Here is a 26787-nt window from a genome sequence, read left to right on the forward strand (position 1 = left end):
AGTTTCTTCACATGGGTAATTGATGCCAAAGCTGAAACACCGGTTTTCCCATTTTCTGAAAGGGAGGAACAACAAATTCATCTTAAATAATGACAGAGTACAAAACTTTTAAACTGTATGCAAAAACCTTTTTACAATCTTAATAAATCAAATAACAATAGAAAACTTGTGCTCAGAAAAACATGCAACGGACATAAATCTTTAAGATTTATAAGAGAGAACGGAAAAAACAGTTTACAATCAAATTCTTTGAAATAAATTAGTTTGTATTTTCGCATTAGTGATAAACTTCAATTCGTTTCCACTACCGTTGAAATTAATAGACTTTTAAGACCCATGACAATATTCTTACATTCTCAAAGATTTCTATCGTCCCTTTAAATTAGTAGAAAAAATCGAGTTTTTTAATTACAAGCAAGGAGCAAGGCGAAAACTTAAATCGAATCGAAGATTGTATACATGTCAAAGGGTTGCCGGCCCGTCACTCCCCTTTCCCCCAACCTTTACGTTTAAGGATAACTAATACCTTTCTCGGAGCACTTCAGTATACAATGAATATAGACTGTTCTTAATTGCAAAGTATTTAATTTTCTCACGACTTTTCATCACATTTAGGCTGAAAACTTGCACTTTAAAGCAAACACAACTGAATTAGCAATTTCATTTTCGCAACTTCGCGTCATAAAAAAAGAAATAAAACTTTTCATTATATTATCCTCATTTTAGAGCACAAGTCCAACCTTTAGAGTGGAAAGACCATATCCTCTTCAAATAATTAGAGCCTAATCGTGACAACATTTTGATTTTCCAACATGGCTGACAAATACATTTTTTTTATGTGATCTCTTTTGTCAAAAAAAAGGTACTAAAACTTCAAATTACCATCCAACTAAAGCCTCTTCCAATAGCCCACAATAACTAGTTGAATATAGTTACCCTTGGGAAAAGAAAAAAAAATCTATATTAAGAGCTGTCTTTAAAAAGAACAAGACGAAATTATACATTTTCATAGATGAGTTGCCGAACATTGGATTTCCAATTCCCAAATCTGTTAAATTTGCCAGTAAGGAGCAGCATTAAAGCTCAAAACGAAGAGAAATTATTTGCATTTTGATTTAAGTAAACCTAAAAAACAAATGAAAACTCTCCCCCTCCACCCATTTCTACTCTACTCCCAACTTCTACTCCCCCTACCATCGTTCGTCTCCTGTTTAACACGGACTTTCGTTCAACCCACATTTTGAAAGTCAAAAATAACAAACACAATTAGTAATGAATCTTTAAGTTACATAAACATTAGTTACAAATAAATAGCTTAATTATTTTGTGGCTGTTGCGCTTCAACAACTTTTGACTCTCAAAAAGGGCACTAAAACTTTCGATTTCCAATCGAATGAGTCTCCTCCAGAGTTTGTACGACCATCCCTTCCGCAAAACCACATATGTTAACAATGGACAACTTGCACAACTTGCAGCCTTGTTTTTTTTTTTTTTTTTAATTTTACATCACTTCGGGGCCTTTTTTAAACAGAACGCAAGAATTTTTATTTTGGGGGGGGGGGGGGGGAATAATAAAATTATTGATAACTTGCAAAGAAATCCTGAAAAACTTAGGGTTTCGATGGGATCAGGCCCAAAGACCTCCATCTCTACGTACGTACATGGTCTTTTTCCCTTTTTTCAATAAATAATTCGAATTTTCTTATGATGGATTTTGGTATGAAACTTTACTCTGTTCTTTTTTTCTACCTAGCTTATTTAGCAGCTCCAAATAACATATTCAAGCGCTGAATTATCCAACAGCACCAACTATTTATGCTTAAAATTATAGAAATTTTTAAATTATAAAACTGTAATAGAGATAAACAAATACTGAAAATATTAAATATTCAATAGGGTAGAAACCTAAGCACAATAACCATGCCATTTTTATAATTCCTATCGTAATTTAAAAAAAAAAAAAACAGAAAAAAAAAAGTAATATATTCTTTAATTACAAAAACTGCAGCGGGTCCAAGATTAATTTTTGCTTTCTTTTTCAGACGTTTAAAAGGTTCAAAAAGCAAATCTTGGAATTTAAAATAAATTTATAGCATCCTTTTTCAAGGGTGCCCGCAGCGGAGTACACAGGACTGGCGCAAAATGTTTTTCCCCGATTTGGAAATTTTCGTCTTTGAATATACGTAATCCATGCCACATCCTTTGATACAGCCCCATATAAGTATAGTCAAAACAATTTACAAATATTTACTTTTCATTGCGCCTTTCGCAGATGAAGAGTCAACAAATTATGTATAGATGAAATATTGGATCGGTGACAACTTACAATAGGGCACCTACAGAGAGCTGCAGGAGCCATCAGCCTCCCCCCCCTACACCCAAAACCCCAAAACATCCAACTGTTGAGTATTCTTAAGGATATGGCAATTTCCCAGTTTGAGCCTCAAACCAATAATTCACACATTCCAAAACAAAATTAGGTAAAAACAATACTAAATATCCAAAAAATATATCCAAAGAGACTTTTTCCATAATATTAACTTGGATTTTCTTTGGATAATGTGAAATCTTTGGTGAAAGGATAGCCATACAGCCACAAACTAATAAAAGATTATCAAATAAAATATTAATTTTACCTTTTGTGGCACCTTTCATTAACGAGGATTCAACAAATGATTTATAGATGGCGTTCTGCATCGGTGACAATTTACAACAGACAACGAGCTCCGTCTTAGGTGGCAAGTATTTCGTTAACAGAGCAGATGTTCGTCGGATGATACATCTATTCACGATTGAAGCTAGTTCATTTAATTTTTCTTCCCCATTTTTCTGAATCTCTGGTGAGGCATCTGCGTCCCTTCCTCTGAGAATAGGATTCTCAAATTTCTTCTTAAACTCCTAGAAAAGTTTCAAGATACACAATCCATAGTTCAAGATTTGCTGATGCCTTTTTTGGAAAATTTACAATCTTTTTTCGTTGCTTCTTTATTGATCCTTTTTTCTTCAGTTTAAGTCTTTTTCCTTTAAAAATAAAACGTTTCAGCACACATTGCATATCAGCACGTAATAGCATATATTGCCTTTTCGTCAGTTTAATCATCCCCAGCGATCCCCCCTACCATCTCTGGAAAATATAGCTAGATACTCTAACCTGTTCTTAAGATATTGCTGATACGCAATTTTGACAATCTGTATGCACATAGTGTGTTTTGACTTAGTTCCACTTTCAACTCAACATTTCCTGAAATGTTCCCCTTAATATCTTAAGGCTTAGTAGCAATCACAATAGAAGCAGTAGCTGTTGTAGCAGTGGTAGTAGCAGTAGTAGTACCGTGCACATTCTATCTTTTTGTCAAATGATGATCTCCCTCATCGTTCCCCAAAATTTACAACTTAATACTCTAAGCTGCTCCTGAGGTAAGTCCTTCTGATAACCTACAAGCACATAGTGTTTTGATTTAGTTCATTTAATTCAATGTGTGAATTGCATAACTTACAGCCCTTGCCCCAAGGACTTTGAGGGGCTGGCATCCCCAAAGACACAGTTGTTGGACCTTTCACCTATGCTGAACAAAACGGCTATCTGAAAATTGTGATTGAATTGTGAATTGTGAATTGTGAAAAGTGCGTGGGGGTGGGAGTTCTGATTGTTCTTCAATCGCTTTTGACTCATAAAAAGGGCACTACAACTTTCAAATTCCTATCGAATGAACTTCTTCCAAACTCACTACGACAACCCCCTCCATGCGAAGTCCGTTGAAAAACAACAAAAACAAATAAACACATAACACATTTAACCCACTTTACTTTTAACTTAGGCAGTGCTATTGTGCTGCCTATGACTAAACAATCAGATTTCGTTTTTAATGTCTATGGAACTTGAATTCCAGCGACGCCGTAGAAACTGATTTGTTACAATCCCTTGTACTAACTCCCATGACATAAAAAAAACAAGCCATGTCATGGTTCTTCCGAGAGAAACCTACAATATACAATACTACCCTAGTAAGCTTAAAAGGCGTACAAGGGTGTTTCCACTTTCATGTTTTTGATCTTGGAAACTAAGGGTGCGGGGGGATTAACCATGTTCATTACAAAAAAATACAGCCACAGTTAAAGATAAAAAAAAATTACGAAAATTACACCACTTAAGAGCATCAGCAAAATACCTTTTTTTGTTATGTTAGAATTTAATTGCAAATAATATAAAAAAAGTTAGACAATACTAATAACTAAATAAGTATAAAAAAAGAACTATAGAAGAACTACGAATAGCTTTAATAGTAAAAGACAGACTGGGGGAAAGTCAAACATTAATTTGACCGTACAAATATGCTGATTCATGCAATCACGTTGCAAGACTGTGTACGGCATCACTAATTACTTAAAGGTATTGCAGCAACCTTGGCTATTAGATAGCTACTAACTGCATGGGACCTGTTGGGTTTTCCTAATAAGACATTAGTACTTTACAAGTGACGAAAAAGCCAATAGCCTTTTACTCAACCTATGTAACTGTGGAAGTAGCCCTCAAAAGTCTGTGCAGTTGACATTTTACGGAGCCTAACATGCTCATTTGGCAGGCAGGGTTGCCAGCCCCTGAGCAGCTTACCTGAGCCACCCACACCAATATTTTATTCCAAGGACTATGACAGACTGTTTACTATTGCATGCACCGAAGTGGAAAGCATACTTTAAAAGCTTAAGTGAAAAAAAGTGCTTCCCTTGCTATAAAAAATCTGAGCTTAATATGACTAAGCTCTTTCTGTATTCAGCATTCTATGCTTATATATTCTGCATATAGCACACAGGAAAAGATTCGCAAATTTAGCAAGAGGATCAGAACAGTTTTGGTGACACATAGGTGACATAGACATAGTGACATTTGGTGACAAAGAGACAGCTAGTGACCTTAGAGTGAACCAAGGCAAAGGCGGCGGTAAGTGTCAAAAAGGACCTAGAGTCGGCATTTTAAAGCACCAATTTTTTTTTTTTTTAGAGAGAGAGAAATATACTTATCAACAACAGTACTTTACAAAACTTTTATTAGCTTACTTGTGTTGAGAGGAAACATAGACTGCACAGTAGAGGAATACAAAAGCTTTTCAGTCCAGAGTAGACAGGCTCTTTAGACTTGGTTTTTAGTCCGGGTTGTTAAAATTAAATAGTTGAGAGGAAATAGTAATGAGAGGAAACCTCAAATGCAAAGTAGAGGAATAAAAAGGATCTAGTCCAGATTAGACAAGCTCTTTAGACTTGAGTTTAGTCCAGGTTGGGAAATTCATATAGCTGAGAGGAAATAGTGTTGAGAGGAAACCTCGAATACAAAGTACAGAAATGGAAAAGCTCTTCAGTCCAGATTAGATAGGCTCTTCAGACTTGATTTTTAGTCCAGGTTGTTAAAATTAAATAGTTGAGAGGAAATTGTAATGAGACGAAACCTCAAATACAAAGTAGAGGAATAAAAAGGATCTTTAGTCCAGATTAGACAAGCTCTTTAGACTTGAGCTTTAGTCCGGGTTGGGAAATCAATATAGCTGAGAGGAAATAGTGTTGAGAGGAAACTTCGGATACAAAGAACAGGAATAGAAAAGCTCTTCAGTCCAGATTAGACAGGCTCTCTAGACTTGGTTTTTAGTCCGGGCTGGGAAATCCAAATGGTTGTTAACCGCAGCAGTGTTATTCTCGTATATAGCACTAATCACTTTAATGTATTTGTCTGGTATACCATATAAGGATAAGACCTTTGCTAAAGCTCTTCTGTCAACAAAATCGAACGCTTGCTCATAATTTATAAAACTGAGACTAAAGGTGCTTGACATCTGATACACTCCTCAGTTATTAACCTAAGAGTGAAAATTTTGTCGACACACCCACTACCTTTTCTAAAACCGCACTGTTCTTTTCTTAAAGCTCTGTCTATAGCATCTCTCAGTCTAAAAGGTATCATATTACTAATTAATTTGCTAGCTACATAGACCAGATTAATGCCTCGAAAGTTACGACACTCCCTCTTATCACTTATCTTATACAGTGGTTTAATTAAGGCTGTCCTAAAATCGTTAGGTACTTCCCCTTTTCCAAAGATCATATTCATAATCTTCAGTAACTTATTTCTAACCTCAGAGCCGCTATATTTAAGAAACTCATTTACCAAACTATCAGCACCTGGAGCCTTATTATTTTTTAATCCTTTTAGTACTATCGCTAATTCTTCCTCACAAAACAAATCTAAGCACCTTCTCAAAATATTCCACCCATCTCTCTTTAACTCTTTCCTTATCGCTAATTGTAGCCCGGTTCTTATTTTTAACTGGGACAAGCCCAGATTGACTATTCCCTCTCAATTTATTAATATGCCAGTACAATATTTTACAATTATGCCGTGTAGCTGCATCTTCTAGATGCTCGGCAATTTTATCCATGGCCTCAACTTCATACCTCTTCAGTTCATATTTTAATGTTTTCTCCACTTTCTTTATATTCCTTTTGTTTTTATACGATCTATCACTCAGATATTTCTTGTACAAACCCCTTCTCCTCTCTATTAAACATAAAGCTTTTTCACTAATACTCCTAGCTGCAGTCTTAACTTTCTTCCCTAAGACACCATCAGCAACTTCACAAATTGCTTTTCTAAAATTATTCCAACCATATTCCACATCGTCAAATTTTAAACTCTAAAGTTTAGTATTCAACTGTTCCTGGAAAGTTTCTCTTAAATTCTCATCCTGGAGTCTACCAACATCATAACTTCCCGGGAGTTATTTACCCTTCCGAAATTTCAGCTTTAAATTAACCCCAGACACTACTAGATGGTGATCTTTACTTTTAAAATCAATAACAGCACTCATATATATTCCTAGTACCTTATATTGATCCTGCCAGTCTTTAGTTTACTATAACATAATCAATGAGGTTCGCTGTCTTACCATCACGTGAATACCGTGTCAACTCATGGGCAGTTTCATGACCAAACACCGTATTGGTTATAACTAGATTGTTATACCTACGAAATTGCAAAAGTCTGTAGCCATTACTGTTTTCTTGTCCTACACCAAATTTATCTAGCCTAGGATACCATCTATCCCTATTTCTACCGACCAGGGCGTTAAAATCTCCTAGTAAAAACACCATATTTCTACCTGGGACCCTGTCTATTTGCTCCTGTATCTGCAAGTAAAATTCATCCAAATCACTAGTATCTCCGTCAGTCAATTCTACAGAGTGATATGCTACTATAACTTATACCCTGAACTTTTTAGTTATAGTGAGCAATAAAAAAAGGTAAAGAATACGGCATTAGACTTTACAGTCCCTACCGGCAGTGCTGATCTCCGTTTCTTGGCCCTTCAGCTAGGAAGTACAATGGGGCAATTAGTACTATGAGCCCTACTCCCTGTCTATGTACCCCATTCTTCCTGTCTGAGTAAACAAATTCTATATCACCTAATTTCATGCTTCCTACCCCTGGGCTATGAGTTTCTGAAACTCCTAATAAGTCCAGTTTGAACCGCCTGATTTCGTCAGTTAAAATGTCGATACAATAGCCATCTTTTATCGTCGTAACATCCCAAGTTCCAGTTTTCATGCTCTTTAAATCATTCAAATTATTTTGGCATCAGGAAAAGCAATGGTCCCGGATACCAGTGCAGAACGGGGGTCAACATATCTTATCAAGTCTACACCGAAGCGCTTAAGTCGGCTAAGAACCAGACAGCAAGAAGTTTCTGGGGCCTCCAGTATAAATGAAGGCTTTGTGCAATCCTGGGCCCATCTTAGTCAAAACATGGTTTTCGGCACTTGGCGATGCTCTTCTATAAACAAGAGTCAAAATCCTACACAGACAGTCCCAAGCCTATTACCTCCGACTCATTATATATTCACGCCTACAAATATTATGTTACTGCGGGGAGGCAGCCCATAGTAGATAAATTAGCTGGGAAGTGGTTTTTAAGCCTGAAAACGCCCGCCAAAACAGACCAAGCCCAGAAGAATTATCCATTAACCAGAATCCCGGGCGAATGCTATGTCATTTACTAGGCAATAATTTCCTCAAGGGGCGCCACTCCTCAAGAGGAAATAGAGTTGACCACAAGGTCTCCAGTCTTGCAGGTACCCCGAAAGGGTCGAGGCAGCCCTTTACAGAGACCGTTGTCCATAGATCCGGATTTTACGCCCTTCCGCAGTTGTTCTCCTATGGAAAATCCTCCCACGAAGGTGTTCTCAGTCAACATGCAATTTAATCCACTACTGGGAGAAGGTTGTAACTCATGGGACGTGTGGACGCGCCAGTGGGCCCTGTTGAGTGTACACTTGAGGGGTCTTTTTCCTCCTCCACCTGTATTTAAGGCCCCAGGCGAGGGTGACAAGGTTCCCCCTTGGTCCGTGCCTCCTATGGAGGTACCCTACATATCTGTAGGGCGTCCCCTTATCGCCACCTGTGGACACACTGTGTGTCCTGGGGAAGGCTCCTAAAGAGCAGTAGACTCATAAAGCCATTGGTGGGGGGATAAAAATTCTTTTGAGGTAAATATCTCGAATTAAGATCTTCCCGTATTGTACCTTTTGATTGTGATCCTCCTTTGGAGTTTTTTTTTATGAAGACTCCAATTGGTATTTCAATATATATGAAACCCTTCTCTCATGACGAAGTAGAGAAAATTATTTTTGGGATGAAAAGTACATCGGTCGGTAGTGATTCATTTAATCTTCTTGTGTTAAAAACAGCGTTTCCTTACGTTGCTGGTGTTTTTAATTCCCTTATTAATGTGTGTTTGAAACAGGGAAGGTTTCTTGATTGCTATAAAGTTTCTAGGATAGCTCCTATTTTTAAAGGCGGTAGTAAGAATGAACTTAACACTAGAATATAACACTAGAATTAACGCTAGAATATATGATCATTTGGAACAGCATAAACTGTTAAATCCAATTCAATTTGGTTTCAGGAGGAGTAGAACAACAGAGATAGCATTATCGTATGTAACTTCGGTAATTAATGGAGCTCTCGATAATAATCTTAGAGTAGCTGCATTGTTTTTGGATTTGATTAAGGCATTTGACACGGTTGACCATCAAATACTATTGCAAAAATGTGAATTTTATTGACTAAGAGGGGCTACTTTGGCTTTGCTTCGTGATTACTTCCAAAATAGAGAGCAGTACGTTCAGCTTAATGGATTTTCTTCAAGCAAAATGCTTGTTAAATGTGGTGATCCCCAAGGCTCTATATTAGGTGCTACCCCTTTTTTTAATCTTTATTAATGATCTGCCAAATGCTGTTATAACTACTTCCAGAATTAGTTATTTGGTCGATCTTGCACATTCTATGTCCAGGATCACTACAGTCTTATTCACTGACGATGCGATATTGATGTGTGTTGCTTCAACTGAACAACTACTTACCTCTGCAATTAATGCAGCAATGACCAAGACATGTCTATAATTGAAGGTAAACCGGCTTGACCTAAATATAAGTAAGTCAAATTTTGTTATCTTTTCACGGTCTCCAAATTATTATTCTTGGATTACTGGAATAGCTTCACCAAAGAAAATTGTTAAGCCGTCAAGTTCCGTTAAGTACCTTGGGATTATTATTGATGAAAAATTATCATTTAAGTACCATGTAAAAGCTATAAGTAAAATATAATCGCAGAATTTAGGAATTATCCATAATTTGAAACACTTTTTTCTACGGTTATTATATTTTTCTCTGATATATCCGTATAATTTGTACTTTTCGTCTGTATAGCTTGGTACTTTCCCCTCAATACTTCGCCCAATACGTGCTCTACAGAATAATGCCGTTAAATCATTTTGTGGAATAGGGAATATGGATTCGGTCAGGTTAATGTACAATATAATTAATATAAAATAATATAAAATATAATTATATAATTATATATAATTAATATAAAATAATATTAATATAATATATAATTAATATTAAAATTAATATAATATAATTAATATAAAGCTTGCAGCTAGATTGCGTGAGTTTTATACACTGGTTTTTATGTATAAGTATTGTTATGGGTGCCTTCCAGACTGTTTTACACATCGTCCATTATTACGGAACTCGGACAAGTGGATATATTGAGGTTCCTCCCCTAGTTTCGAGTAGGACTGCTTTTTCAGTTATTTATAGAGGGGCTAGGCTGTGAAATAAGCTTATCCCGAGTACAAAGGAATTACCCATTAGTCAATTTGAATCTGAGCTACGTGTAGGGTTGCTTGGTAAGTATACCTTCGAAACAGACTAAGATTGGTCGATTTTAAAATTGACAATAATTGTTTATTTTTTTTTTTTTTGCTTCGGGATCACGATAGAATGCCTCGAGTACAAAGTACAGAAATAGAAAAGCTCTTCAGTTCAGATTAGACGGGCTCTTTAGACTTGATCTGTAGTGCGGGTCGGGAAATTCAAGAAGTAGTTTGTTAACTTAATAGCCAAGTTTTGAGACATAGTCTTAAAAAAATGAGATATCTGTCACTGAAAACACTGAAAATTTCAAATGGTCGAGAGGAAATAGTGTTGAGAGGAAACCTCGAATACAAAGTACAGAAACAGAAAAGCTCTTCAGTTCAGATTAGACGGGCTCTTTAGACTTGATCTGTAGTGCGAGTCGGGAAATTCAAAAAGTAGTTTGTTAACTTAGTAGCCAAATTTTGAGACATAGTCTTAAAAAAATGTGATATCTGTCACTGAAAACTTAAAATAAAATGGGAAAAAAGAATTTCCTTAAATTATTTACTGTGAATTATGTCTGTGCTAAGCTCACCTCACGTTACCTTGATATGGTGTTTTTGTTCAGTTTCTTTTAATTTTTAGAAAACTGGAATCCACCTCACGTTAATTTGATATGCTATTTTATATATTTAATCTTAAAAATTTAAGTTAATCTCACGTTAACTTGATATGCTGTTTCTATTCATGTGCTGAGAAGAAAATTCACATTCTTACGTTTCACTGTCCTATGAAGCTAAAAAAAATTTTAAGATGGCACTTTTTCTGTTTCTTCAACAAGGTTCAGCTTAAAGCATCTCCTTAGTAGCAAAGCCGATTAAAAGTTAATCTTATATTTCTTATATTTATTTATATTTCTTATATTGCACTTAAGTATTTTCATGTTATTCAGTCATGTGCATTTGCACATGACTGTACAGCAACAGTATGTACAGTATGAGTACAGCAACAGTACTGTACAGCAACAGTATGTACAGTATGACTGTACAGCAACTAATACAACTGTACAGATATGATTTTTAAAGATGGATAGATAGATAGATAGTTTATTTTAGCCCACCATCAGAACAACAACATGGCGGAGTATAAAGAAAAAAAAATTAAAAGGAAAAAGAAAAAGGCGAAAAACAATACTTAAAAATTAAACGATTAGATTACATTCACTATACACATTCATAGCTCATATATGACGTGCAACGGCAGGAAATTATAAAGAGGCTCAAGGGCACCTTTTCTAGCATTAGTTTCCTGTTCTGCCACAGCTTCACGGGGATCTGGAATTTGATACTTATTCAAAAGAAATGAGATTCTCTCGAATAGCGGTATGCGTATCAAAAACTTCAAATATCTACAAAACGCGGAACTAACTTTTAGTCTCTCTGTTTCTGTGAACCATTCCCAAAGCGGGGAAAGGTAAAGGACATGTGGTAATGCCACTGCTCTGTACATCCTCGCCAAAATTTGCCGATTGTAAGAAAGAAATAGTATTTCTTACTTTTCTTTAACATATTGCAATAATATCAAACTCTTACCTGTGCCGTTCCAAGCATTCCCTTATTAACAAAGCCGATTAAAGAGAAGTATTCAATTAGGTCATTCTGAATTGGTGTTCCCGATAGAAGCACTCGTCTTTTACACTTCAGTTCCATTAGTGCACTGTACGTCTGATTCTCACAATTCTTTAACCGATGTCCCTGAAAGCAAAAAAATTACGTTAGGGGTAAACAGTCGCTTTCCAGACAAAAATTCTTTTATACTTCTGAGAATGGAGCTTAAAGACTCAAATATCAAATCCTGAATATAAATTAAGCTAGCTCAAATACTTATCTTTGAAGAAGTTCATCCGGAAATTGATTACTTATCCCAAATTTTAAAAGGTGATTTCCTAGGTTTCCTCACAAATAATTTTGATTCAGGGATGAGAGGATATAACTCAAAAAAGTAAGAAAACAGACAAATTACGCGAAAAAAAAAAGAATTTATAGGAGCAATCTTGAAAAGTATCAAAATTTCAGGACAATTGGATAGCCTTAAAGCCATTTTTAGTCATTTCCCACATTAATTAAATTTAACTAGATACTTTTCATAAGGCAATAAATTAAATTTGATTAATTTAATTTTAATTTCAATTAAATTTTCATATGGTAATTTTATTGACCTTGATGAGTTAGCAGGTTCTACCATAGATAAACACCATCTTTGCAATACGAAAAGTAACCAAAAATGACGCACTGAGTAACATATAGTTTCAGAGTCTGGCCTTTATGCTGGATGGATTTGAAAAAAAAAAAATCATACAAAAAAATCCTTTCAATTACAGTCTAGAATATCAGGCCATTATTTGTTTAAGCAAGAATATCGTTTTCAAGCACTGAAATGTCCTTTAATTCGTTCATTCATTAGTTCGAGTTTTTTTCATATATTTACGATTGCCTTCCCTTATCGAAGAAAAATATTCAAAGAGACTAATCGCATTAGGCCTGCACGAGCTCTATTTTTCGACAATTTAAGCAAATTCGAGATCTTTCGTCCACAAATATCACACCCAATCTTCTACAAAGATTAATACCCTACTCTTCAACCCAGTCAACATTTTCTGTGCTTCATAGAGGGATCGGGTTGTGTCAGGATTTTACCAGCATGTGTCAGCCAATCAAATCCATTTACCAGTGAAGGTGCCATTCAAAGAAATTCTTTTTTGAGGCACATTTTTGGTTTATCCTGTATGCAGCTATGCAAAGGTTACATTGTACTTTAAGGGTATCCGGTATTTTTTTTTTTTTTTTTTTTTTTTAGCCAATTTGTTAATAAATAAAACAATAATTCAACATACCTCATCACATATCAATAAACCAATTTCTGATTGGTGCAGTGCTTTGGCATGCAATCGAAAAGTCTCATAGGAAATAATGAGTATAGGATTTACTGGTCGTCTACTTTGCATAAAACTATCCAGATTCCTATCAATATCGTCTTTTGAGCCAGAATCAATTACAAGAGGAATAACTCTTCCAAACAGCCACTTCCGTATTTCATTGGCCCAGTTCTGAAAAAAAACCCTTAATTAAGGGAAGACTGGAGACAGCTATTGCCTAGACAAGTATTTCATATGAGAAAGGTGGCTCGGGACCTAGGACATATCCAGGATTTTTTTTTCGGGGTGGGGGGGGGGGGGGCTGGAACCACAAAAATTTTAAAAACACGTCAACATTTGTTTTTTTACGTTTTTAGGAGAAAGACAAAACTTCCAGGGGTTCAAACGCCGCCCCCCTGGATACGATCTTGCTCTGGATAACCTGTTAAAGAATATGAATTAAAAAAAAACTCAAAACTAGATTATTGATCATAGTAAAAACATTGTGATAAACACAACTGTAACTTCCACATTCTCCCTTCTACAGAGCGAAACATATCAACTACTTCAACATTAGAATTGTCAAGATGTCAGCTGGCCTAAAACCTGAGTAAAACTACTACTACTAACAACTCACTGCAGCAGCGAGTCAAATGAAGCCAACACAGCTACGCACACTCCTCTTCCGTCCCAATCTATTCAAAGCCTCTCTCTTTACACTCTCCCAAGAAGTCCCACTTCCCTTAAATCTTTCCTTCGGAATCTTCCCATCCCATTGGAGGTGATCTGCTTTTTGTTTGGCCCAGGATAGTTGGTCCACAAGGATGATCTTTGGTAATCTGTCATCCCTCATCTGCAGAACATTTTTCTAGCCATCTTAATTAGAAATAATATACTTGAATTAAAACTGATCATTCAGAAAAGAATAAAAAAGGACTAAATACTAGTTTTAGAATAGTATTAAGAGAAGCGAAGGATTGAAGAGGTAACATGAAATTTATTACAAAGGTTTTACGACCACTGAAGTTGAATTAGAACTTTAAAATATAAAAGAATTACCACCACAAATAAAAACAAAAAACCTGGAAACTCATCTTCATACACAGTACAATGTAAAGGTGTTGTTTTTGAAGAAATTATTAGGTAATTTATGGTAGCACCCTTTGAAACTAGTAGTAGACAATTTTCCAGTCTGCGGCACCCAACAACAAAATGAAAAGCATTTTTGTCATGCTGCCAAATCTTCACATTTCGTTTGTACCATTTTCTTAAAGATACCCAGGAAATTCAGAAGGAGATCCGTGAGATTTGGAAAGAGATTCGTGAGACTTGAAAAGAGATCCATGAGTTTTGGAAAGAGACCCGTGAGGTTTGGAAAGAGACCCGTGATATTTGGAAAGAGATTCGTGAGATTAGGAAATCAATTCATGAAATATGGAATAAAATCCTTGAGATTTGGAAAGAGATCCATAACATCCGAAAACAGATTAGAGCTGGTAAAATTCCGTTACCAGACAAAAAAAATTCCTTCATGCTGAAACAATGTGAAAAACCTTAATTACAGTTAACTAAGTGATTTGAAAATTTGCTTACATATTTAGAAAGAAATTACCTTACATAATTAGCAAGTAACAATTAGCTGATAACCTGTAACTTAATTGATTTACAAAAATCAAAATTAATTTCCTATGAAATTTTGCATTATTAATACAATAATAATTAGGTTTATTGTTATAATACAATTTCATCTATAAAATTACATTTAATAAAATGTTATTTATTATTTAATAATAAATAAAACAGAAATATTTACACAATCCACATTAATTTAATTTATTAATTTAATTATTCAAATTATTAACTAAAATGAATTAATAACACAACTAAGTTAATCTTATAAAATTATAATTAATGTATACAATATGAATCGTACATTTTCTTTGTACCTAGCTCGACCGAAAATAAACGTCTGGTTACCTGGTAGCGGTTATCAAGGTATCAACTGGTTACTTTCGTCAAGAAAGTTCCTGATTATCTTCTTTCCTGGGAAGAAAATTTACCAAAAAAGCTTCTTTATTCGCATCAACACCCTTTAGAATAATTTCCTTAAAAATAGATTCTCATCAGAAAATACATTGTTTTTGCTTGAAACCAATGACTTACAGATGAAATTTAATAGATGAGATGTCTGTTTTCAGTTGTTCTTTTTTTCTTTGTAACCATAAAAAAAATTTGCCTTTTTTCAAACTAGAAACAAAAAACTTATTATTTAGACAAATCAAGAGATTAAAAATGTTAAAAAAACGGCTAATCGTCAGTAATACATTAACACACCTTTACTAGGCTGCTTGGGGCAACAATAATTGATTTTTCAATTGTCGGTTTACAGTCCGGGCTCTGCTTCAATAGAGTCCAAACAAGGGTAATACACTGGAGGGTCTTGCCAAGGCCCATTTCATCTGCCATAATACAACCATGCATTTCTTCTATGCGCTGTCCTGTTACACAATCGTACATAAATTTGACACCCTAAAATAATATGGTAAGGTAGTTCTCGCAAGGTAAGGGATTATGGTAAGTTTAAAAACGATGGACAAAAAGCCGCAGAAAATACTACTATTTCATTTCTTTGTATTCTAGAGTAAAAAGTATTATAGAGTTCTAAAATGGTTCAGTCACTGACAAGAATTTAAAAACCAATACTGAAAGCGGTGATTGAGGGTATGCATCATATTTAGGTTAACCCTCAACATACTACTAAAACTAAAACGATTTAGACAAAATAAAAAATGAGATTTTATAATGAAAGTAAAGAGTGGTATCAGAACTTACGCACTGAAATTATCCTTTAGATTAGAGGTGGGGACTAATACTCCTTCAAACCCCAGGTAATTAGGTTAAAACTTGACTCTTTTTAATGCTTCAGGAACAATGCTTTAATACGGAGCAATTTGGTCAAAAGATTAATTTTTTTTTACAATGCCTCGAGAATGAAAAGGCTTATTTGTTCGCATTTACTACTATTACTGCTAACAACTCAACACAGCAACAAGCTGCCAGAGGCCAACACAGCTACACACGCTTTGCTTCCATCCCATTCTAATCAAAGCCTCCCTTTTTCCACCCTCCCCCACTTCTCTGAAATCTTTTTTTAAGACATCTACCCACCCGAACCACGGACGAAATGCTTTCCATATAGCCCTCTACAATTGGCCAAAAAGGACAATCCTTGGCAATCTGTCATCTTTCATCCGCAGATCGTGCCTTATTCATCACAACCTTTCTCTCAGAATAGCCCTAGAAAGCAGGATTGAACAGCTCTTTTCGTACAGCCTACTGTTTGAAATACGGTCAGTCAGCCAGGTACCCAGAACAATCCGTAGGTAATTTCTCCGGAAAACATAGAGCAAATCTTTATCCAGTATTTGGAGCACCCATGCTTCAGAACCATACTTGACCACTGTCATCATTGTAACTTCCAATATTCTAATCTTGGCTTGTAGACTCCCCTTCCTATTCTTCCAAAATTTGTTCAATTATGAAGAGAACCCTGAACCTTGGCTAATCTACTTTAATATCTTCACTGCTCCCATCATCTTTACTAATACTACAAAGGTAAGCTGTCCACCTTATCAATCTTTTCGTTACCCAATGTCACCTTTCATCTTCACTTATTCCAAGCCTTAGCGACAAAGTCTTCTTAACGTTAATTTTCAAGCCTACTTTAGCACCCTGAACTCGCAAAACCTCTAAAAGTTCATTCATTTTGCTCAAAATTTCATGTAGGATGCTTAAATCATCTGCATAATCTAAGTCCTGGAAAGTCTCTCCTCCTCATTTGATTGCGTGTTCTCCCATTCCCTTTCCTGTGCTCCTTAAGACAAAGTCCATCAAAATGATTTATATAGAAAGGGATAGAACACGACCCAGCTTAACTCCTGATTTTATAAGAAACCAGCTGCTAACATCATTTCCTACCTTAACCGCAGCAGTATTATTCTAGTACATAGCGCTAATCACTTTAATGTATTTGTCTGGGATACCATACAAGAACAAGACCTTTGCTAAAGCTCTTCTGTCAACGGAATCGAACACTTGCTCATAATCTATAAAGCTGAGGACCGAATGTCATTAATAACTCGGGCACTTCTTAATTGTTAACCTAAGAGTGAAAATTTGGTCGATATGTTCTCTACCCTTTCTAAAACCACACTGTTCTTCTCTTATAATTTTGTCTACAGCATCTCTCAGTCTAAAAAGTATCATATTACTAGGTAATTTGCAATATATAGAGACAAGGCTAATGTCTCGATAATTACCACACTCACCCTTATCACCTTTCTTACACAGTGGTTTAATTAGGTTTTTTCTAAGATCACTAGGTACTTCTCCTTTTTGAAAAATCATATTCATAATCTTCAGTAGCTTATTTCTAACCTCAGGACATCTACTGTTAACAAAATAAACTCCAGTTCTAATGTTCTGAACTGCTATTCGTAAATAACACTTGCAATCCATAATTAGTTATATATTTTGCCTCCTTTCAATAATGGACTAGTCGAGTTTTACCGTTAAGAGCAACCTCTTACATACAGGATAATACCAGTATGTTTTAAGTTTTAGTGTGGCGCTCTAATTTCATTTGAAATAAAAACTTGATCCTTAATTTAATTTCTACAGGGACGGTGGCACTTATGTTTTAATCATAAATAGCTACACAACTGTCTTACTTAAATTATAGTTTACACAATTGAGGAAGATGATAGGGTATGTTCAAAAGGCTCATCCACAGTGAAACGTAACTAACACTGAAATTTATCTAAAAATAATAATAATCATAAAAATATAATAATAATAATGATAATAAATATAAGGTTACATTTCGAAAAAAGCTAAAGCTGGTGCCAAAGTTCAATTTATTTGACTTTCTTTTTAATTTAGCTAACAGTAACTAGCTTTAAGTCCCTGTCCATAAAAAAAATAAAGGAATTTAGAATTTGTAAAAGCGAGAAATTGGGAAAAAACTTAAGGGAATATAAGTCTCAGCTTGAATATTTTGACCGGCAATCGGTAAATAAAGCTGGCACCAAAAAATACTTTCAGTAAAATACAAGCCAAATTTTACCCTAAAGAGCAAACCCCCTACGTCCAGGATTTTTATTTATATTTCTAACAATCCTTAAGAACGACAACGTATTGACAGAGCGAATTAAAGTCTTTTTCAATTTTTTGATGCATAGCTCCTTAGTTCCCTGGCAAATCATGAAAAAGAATGTGACATGAGTCGTCTTAATCATTACAGCAATCACTGGGACACTCCAAAAAATGAACGAGAAGAGGGGGGGGGGCAAGAGCTTTTCCCCTTTTTAATGAGTAAAAAGCAAGAGGTGAGGTGTTTGTTTATGTTCGATTTTTTCTATGGAAATGCAAACTAATCAAAATCTAGGAGGGCGTTCGCTCCACCCACCACAATTGTCAACCTTGGCAGCAATACCGAATGTATTGTTCTACTCGGCAATACACCCAGAGATCAATCTTCCCTGCTGCCGCAAGGTTGGGTAACAGACTAATGTCGATTTGATGCTCTATGGGCCAGCAATGCCTCTGGCGGTTCTGTATGTTTTTCCTATACTCTATAAACTTTAATTCAATTTTCTATTTTAAATATATTGTTTCTCAAATTTGTTTCAATAGAAGTTATTCTTCCTAAACGCATGAAAAAGATTTGGTTAAATTGAGTTTTTTTTTCCCTAAACACATTTTCCTTAGAAATTTTCGAAAAGAGTATATAATCACGGCTCCACTACGGAGCCCCAGAACATTTCAAACAAAAGAGAAATTCCGAAAAAAATACACTTTCGTCAAAGAAAAAAAGCAAGCAAACCTCTCTTTGATGGGGCCTTAAGATCTTTGAAAGCATAGGATCCACAACCACATGAACAAGGCGCTCATTCCTGAAAAACAATAGGAAATTTGTCAAAACCTTATACGAAAAAATGGGAGAATTTCATAGTCTGAGTTAGAATTGCCAACCATTCAAGAACTATTAGTAACTGTTTTGATCCGTCTGGCTTCCACGCCCCGTCAAAATTAAAAACATTCATAAACATCAAGGTGATAGTTTCTACTGTCCTTAACTAATTAAGAGGATAGTTTGAATCCGTGTTACATAATTTCCTGAGAAATAAGACAACATGCATTTATCAAGGACTTTGGACTGATATACCCATAGCCGGCCTTTTACTGTCACATCATTCCTCTCCATCAAGGGATTTTACAAAATAAATAACATATTAAACCAGGTAAACAAACTACCAACAGATATCTAAAATAAAATAAAAAATTACTACGATAGCAGAAAGATGTCGTAGAGTCTTCTATATTGACATATTAATGAGCAACTGCATTTTGAAAATTTCTTTTTATATATTTGTACTTACCCTTATGTTTTACTTGCAACTTGAAATTTTTCTCTCTTTTTTCTCAGTTGGTTTATACACGTATATTGGGATACTTGTGTTGGCCTTAAGAGACGTATGCTAATCTCTGCCAAACAAAGCACTCAAGTGGCGTTGCTACATGTCTAATTAAACAAAATCAAAACATGTCTCTGCTTTATGTCTGATTAAAACGATTTTCTTTGGAAACTTCTTATAAAGAAAAGACTCCTTTGGACATCTTTTCAACAAGAATACCAAAAGTGATTTTCCAGAAGAATATAAGCATTTGTTCAGTCATGTTACTTTATGTGTCTACTATAGGCCCATTCCATGAATGCTGTTCATCAGAATGGTTTCCCCTAACTAGAGAGATAAAACAAGAGTCGAGAAGGTGTAACGTATTGTCTCCGAACTCATGCTGTATCTGAGGCATCTAACATAGGACCAGCGCATGAAGAGACTACAGCATTGTAAAGGAAACACATGCAAGAGGCTTATTAATTTTAAAAAATATTATAGTACCCGTCAACACCAACAGAGAACTTACGATCATATTGCTTCAGAAATACATTTTACAGAACAGCTGACGAAAAAAGTATGGGTAATTTATGAGAATCGGAACTGGCGAACTGCCAACAGAAAAGACTATCACCGCCATCTAACTTTCTTGTCATTTTTTTCCATGGTAATAATAAGTCAAAAATAGTGTGGTAAAAAGAGCCTGATATCGGTTTCTGAGAAACATACGATAAGGAAGTATAAAAAAAAGAAAGAAAAAGCCAAGAGACACCAAATGTTAGATGGCGCGATTTTTATTAGCAATAGCGCTATTTCCCACTCTTATAAGTTATCCATATTCTTTGGGCTGACCTATTACAGCTTCTTAAAATAAGAATTGTGTCATAACTGATAATCTTCATAGTTACAATAACCAGTTTAAGGCCAATGGTTCCAGCCCCCCCCCAAAAAAAAAATGACATATAGGCACTAGTCAAATATTTTCGAGCCATAATGATTTAGCATACAATCCTAAACTAAACTTGACTACCTTACATACGCTTCATAGAAATATTCACTAGAAACGTAGGCATGATGCCATATTGTTAGAATAAGGATCATGGGGGCATTGATTATTTGTATAGTTTCAGGACCCTGGGAAACAATCCACCCCGTGTATACAACATTTTACATTTTTCAAATCAAGATCATTCAGCAATAGATCCCTGACATCCAAAGTAACTCAAATTCCCACAAAGTCACTTACACTCACAGTCAACCAATTAGAATACTTTGTTGACATACCTCCCACTGTGATCTACTTGCTAAATGTCAGCTCTACGCAAGAAACCAAGTGAACCCCACACTGGAAACTGTAAATATAACTCATCCACTTAACTTCTATCCCAAAACCAAGTACTTACAACTCAAACTAGTCTAAATATAAAAAATCCAATTCAGTTCACTTAGAACAGGCAATTCAGGTGAAACAACCTAAATACTAATGCTGAAAACTTATTTCAGCACCAAGACACCAGATGCCAGCATAGCTACGCCCGCTCTTCCTCTGAACTCTAATCTAATCAAATCCTGACTGTTCGCCCCTCCCAAGAAGTTCTTATTTTCTTTAAAATCATTTCTTATTACCTCTTTCGACCTCAGTTCGGAAAGATCTGCTTTTCGTTTGACCCCAGAAGGACAGCCAAAGAGTACAACATACGGTTAATTATCATCCTTCCTTCGTGAAATGTGGCTTACCCGTCTAAAATTTTATTTAATCATAGTCCAAGATGATGGGATTGAAACATGACTTTCGTATAGCTCAGTGTTTCAGTAAAAAAAAGCGCCTAAAATTATCTTTCAACAAGTCCTCTGGAAGATTTACCTGATCTTTTCTTCCAATTTATTTTAGCAACGTGGGCTACAGTATTTCCTCCCAAAAATAACACTGATGTTAACTTACGGATTCGCTTTCAATTTTTCATGAGCCGAGAGCTCTGGAGGATTATATAGAATTAACGCCCCAGGTTCTTCGGGATCGTGAAGGGATATCCTCTGGCCTGTTCGACGTATCCCTAAGGATCTGCCATAGCCACTAGGGTTATAATTGGAAATAGGTATTCGAAAGGGCTGGCATAAAATAGCCTTAATCAGCTTCTCCTGAAAAGAAGATTCAGATTTCACATAATGAAAAAGCAGAGAAAAAAAAAAATAGTCAGCAATGAGAAATAAACAGCCAATTATACTTGAAAGAGAAACTAAAATTCAAGAACATTTTTAATTTTATACAAATTTACTCGGTTAAGTTACAATTTTAATAATCTCCAACAGTTTCTTAATCATTCGGAGAACAGATGGCTCAGAAATTGTAAAAAGGCCATACATCTCCCTAATCTCCTCTTCCCCCAAATTTTGACTCTAACTATCTGGTCAGCATGCATCAAAGGGGGATACGTAAAATAATCTAATTTTGGAGAGCCAAAAACTTAGCTATTTTTTATTTTTCCTACAATAATAAATTTTTAATTTTAATTCTCTTGTGGGAAATCCTAATTTCCCAGATCCAGCACAACTATGCCCGCCGATTGGCTTGTTTGTTTTTAAAAATGCAAGGATATGAAATTCTTACAAAACAAGGTTATTACAGACAATTTTAACTAGCAAAATAAGCTTTTATTTTCCGAATGAAAGTAAAAAGTAACATTTTATATCCGCAGATTTTAACCTAAATAGGAGGCTGTCCTACCCACAGTTCACGGCAATTTACGTTAAAGTTTGATTAGTGCTCCCCCGAAAGTATTCTATAACACAATAAAAACAAACAAAACCTCTAAATTTATAAGGATTCTAGAAAGTATTTTCGAATAAAATAAACATACACAAATGAAAGCCTCTAAAATTCATAAAAATTTCCCGAAACTATTTTAGAATATAACAAAAACGTACATCTAAAAACCTCTAAAATTAACAGAAAATTTGAGAAAGTAATTTAGAATACAAAAAAATATACATCTGAATGCCTCTAAAATTTACAAATATTTTTAGAAAGTATTTTAGAATACAATAATAACACAACTAAAAATCTCTGAAATAGAAAAATTTTAAATATTATAGATTATTAATAAAAACATACATCTGAAAAACCTCTAAAATCTACAGAAATTTTAGAAAGTATTTTGGAATAAAGAAAAAACATGCCTATGAAAACCTCTAAAATGTATAAAAATTTCACTATTTAGGCCAAATACCTACCAACACCTCTGGAAAGTTTGGTAAATAAAGAAGATACAAATATTGTCACAACAGTCATATTACAGTTATACGAAAGCCTTTCATTGTGTCAAAAAACAATATAAAACAATACTTTAGCTTGAAAATTAGAGGTTGAGGGAGTTGTAGAACCCCAATACAGGTTAATTTCCGCTCGTTCAAAGATTCAGCATTGCTCCTTACTTCGATCATTAAAATATCTTGTCTTTTTAATTAATTTTGGTTCATTATAATACCATGTACATAGTTATCTGACAAATTAGAGAGGCTTCACCCCCCCCCCCTCTACTCTTTTTGTTGATGGTTCATTTCTGCACATCAATGTCTATTCAAATACATTCATTTTGAAATAAAATGGAATTTTACCAAATCTAACTGAGAGTACCAGTCTCATGAAGCCCCATTCGTTATCTAAAGTTGAATAATTATTATCATAAGGCCAATTTAACCAAAAACTATCGTTTTATGTTAAGAAAGTACCACTTTCATAATGTCTGATGAGCCGTTGCCACCTCAACATCCCTTTTGAAAGTTTTACATATACATAATTCAAAATTAGGCGAAAAAATCCTTTCATATTGACCGGAAGAGTCTTTCACGGAGGTTTTGGATATTTAAGACTAAAAACTTATTTTCTGTGGATTTTGGCAGCCCTCCTCTTCTTCAAAAAAAAGGCACATTGACGTTCCTTCTAATGAGAAAAAAGGATGAAAAATGATACTAAAGAGACTATTTAATTTTAAGAAAACTTAAAAAAAGAGTAATCTTTCAAGAGATAAATAATCAACTTAGTTTAAATTCTACAAGAATACTTGATTTTGTGTTCTTAGTTCATTTGCCTTCTTTTTAAAATACGAGGTTAACTCCCTTATTGATTATAATAAAATAATGAATAAAATCACAAGAAATTTAATAGGCTATTATAGGTCAGTATGACTTTGAATTGTTGATTCTTAATTGATTCTGATTCGTTGATTCTTGATTGTTAATTAAAATCAAGTAGTTTTTGGCATCAAGCCATGGCTAATTGCAGAAAAAGCCAAGACAGATAGTCTGAGTGAATGATAGGCAAATATGGCATAAGCCCTTTTTAGGACTCCACAAAAATGATGTCAGTTCATTTGTTAATAGATAAGTCTATCATTCGTCCATGTTAAAATTCAAATTAAAAGATCTTACATGAGTCGAGAGAGCTGCTGTCCTTTCTGCTAGCGCCTCTTCTGTCACAGGTTCAAGGGGTTTTCTTGAAATAGCTTGACTAGATATAAAATTCGGCTTTTTAATAATCTTTGTGAAATCTTCCAATTCGGGAGCATTTTTCCTCTTTAAAATTTGACTTGGAGCTGAACTTCTCCTCTAGAGAATAATAAGAACATATTTAAAACACAATAATAAAGGTCTCTCATGTTTCTTGAAATAGCTTGACTAGATATAAAATTCGGCTTTTTAATAATCTTTATGAAATCTTCCGATTCGGGAGCATTTTCTCTCTTAAAATTTGACTTGGAGCTGAACTTCTCCTCTTGAAAACAATTAGAACATGTTTAAAACACAATTATGAAGTTCTCTCATGTTTCTTGAAATAGCTACATTAGACATAAAATTCAGCTTTTTAATATTCTTTGTGAAATCTTCCAATTCGGGAGCCCTTTTCCTTAAAACTTGACTTGGAGCTGAACTTCCCTAGAGAATAGTTAGAACATATTTAACACACACTTATAAAGGACGCTCAAGTTTCTTGAAACAGCTTGACTAGGCATAAGATCCGGTTTTTTAATAATCTTTGTCAAATCTTCCAATTCGGGAGCATTTTTTCTCTTTAAAATTTGACTTGGAGCTGAACTTATCCTCTAGAAAACAATTAGAACATATTTAAAACACAATTATAAAGGCCTCTCACGTTATATATTTGAATGCCACAGAGAGGGAAAGGATTCTCTTCTATGAGAATTCTCCAAGGACCCATATATTCAGATTATACGAAAAGATTGATTAAGTAGATAGCTCTAATTCCCTTGGCGGTAGTATCAGTGAAGATGATGAATTTTAAACTTGAGATGTAAAAGTAGAATAGCCAGGGCCCAGCATACTTTTCACAGTTGAAGAAACTTTGACAGTGGTCAAGTATATGAAACAAGGGCTTCGTAAAGGAAGACATGTTAAACGTATTCTACAGGAATTATCTACAGGCAGTTTTAATCACCCATTTCCCTTACCAAGCCAATTTCACTTATCTCAGACAAAAAGCTGTACAGAAAATGCTCTTCAGTCCTATATTCTAGAGCTATAATGAAAGAAATGTTGAGATAACTACGACAAGTTTTACAGCTGAGTATGACATATTACCAAAGATTACTCTTTTTAGGCATCTATTTGGTACCAAACAAAAAGTCTTGAATTGGAGGGAAAGAGGGAACTTCACAAGGGTGCAAAGGGAAAGCTTTGAATAGATTGAGGCGGAGGAAAAACATACACAGCTGTGTTAGTCTCAAGTGGCTAGGTTCTACACAAAGCTTTAGAAATCGTAGAAATAAATTGTTTCTGAATTTGAAAATTATTGTATTTTGAGCTGACACAGCCCCATCAAAGTCCATATCATTTGAGTGCCGACCCTTCTCTAACGCATCTTGACCACAATCGACCACTGCAACCAAGACCATGGTGTCTGTCCAAGTGTAATATGAATATTAAAGATATAGATGAAATTACATATTCAATATTTTTCCAAGAAAAACACTTCAATCTTTTATTGTCTGCTGTTGAATGAATTAATTAAGAAAATGAGCCTCTAAGCTTTTTGAATGTCTGATGGGTAATTGTACTTAACACAGAACAATTTTTATTTCGAGTTGTGTGTTCACATTTGTACAAACAAGATTAAAGTAAAGAAGCAATGACATTAGAATGACTCTTTAATACACAATGGTTAGTTCTGTGAATATTATAAAAGAAAACATTTAACATGTGTATTCTTTAAAATTAAACTGTAAGAGGAGAACCTTTGACCAAAACTAAACTATATGGCTGCACAGTCACTGTTTGACATACTGATTCGCTCTTTACTAGGTTCCAGGTTTTCCCTGGAACCTAGGGTGTTCTTCATAGGCACTAATGGTTGAGTGATAAAATACTCGTTTGCCACGTGAGCGGCCTAAATTCTATTTGCGGGCAGTTTAATCGTTATGATTTTTATAAATATTATGGTCGACATGTCCAAGTCCTAGGTCTTACTGCGCGATATCGCATAACAGTTTCTACTTTGTTGAGCACTTTATCTCAGTATTCATTTACAGGATAAAAAATCATAACAAAAGGAACAACATGGGATTTTTTTTTAAATACGATATCCTCAAAGAAGACATATCTTTTTGTCCATCATAGTCTAGTTTATTTCAAACCATTAAAGATTTGCTAAATTTTTCAATAGAGATAGCCTCAATCCCATATTCAATCAACAGATCAAAAACAAAGGTTAATTGTTCAAACTATGGTCATTTTTGACCCCTTCTTCTTTCTGCGTTTTTAGGGTTACAAAACAAGTCATGCAAGTTCAAGTCGCACGTTTGGACGAATTAACTCTTGGCCTGATAGTTAGTTAACCAAGGTTAAGTTTTTTTACTTGACAATTTCGTCCAGGAATACCACTAAATGGTTTTCCGCAACAAAACTGAATTCGTTTTTCTCTTTTTTTTTTGTTCACACCTCCCTTTCTTTTTAGCTTTTATATCTTCTTCTAGGTGTCCACATAGGTTTGACTTTCCCTTGTTGGGATTAAAAGGAACAGAATTATTTGAATTTTCTGAAACATTTTTCCCATTTTCCTCTTCGCTTTTTTGTATTTGAGAAGATTCTGTCGTTTCAAAGATCTTGCGTCCTTTTTATGTCGTCGTTTCCTTTTTTCGAAGCTTGAAAATCTGCTTTGGTTCCAAGGGGTTCCATCATTCTATGAGTAGCTTGCATTTCTTTATTGGTGTATTCTC

The 26787-nt window shown here is 34.8% G+C and overlaps 1 protein-coding gene across 1 annotated transcript in view; it reads right to left on the minus strand.

Moving 5' to 3' along the window:
• LOC136032606 (DNA repair and recombination protein RAD54-like) overlaps positions 1-26787 on the minus strand; it is a gene marked incomplete in the record, with an annotated part of 43940 nt that overhangs the window by 14567 nt on the left and 2586 nt on the right. The window contains 8 exon segments of the mRNA XM_065712876.1: positions 1-55; positions 2637-2898; positions 11779-11940; positions 13080-13292; positions 15435-15629; positions 18985-19054; positions 21501-21697; positions 23987-24163. Coding sequence (XP_065568948.1) covers positions 1-55; positions 2637-2898; positions 11779-11940; positions 13080-13292; positions 15435-15629; positions 18985-19054; positions 21501-21697; positions 23987-24163 — 1331 coding nt within the window.

Source organism: Artemia franciscana, chromosome 11, assembly GCF_032884065.1.
Source record: "Artemia franciscana chromosome 11, ASM3288406v1, whole genome shotgun sequence".
In the NCBI taxonomy this organism is placed as follows: Eukaryota; Metazoa; Arthropoda; class Branchiopoda; order Anostraca; family Artemiidae; genus Artemia; species Artemia franciscana.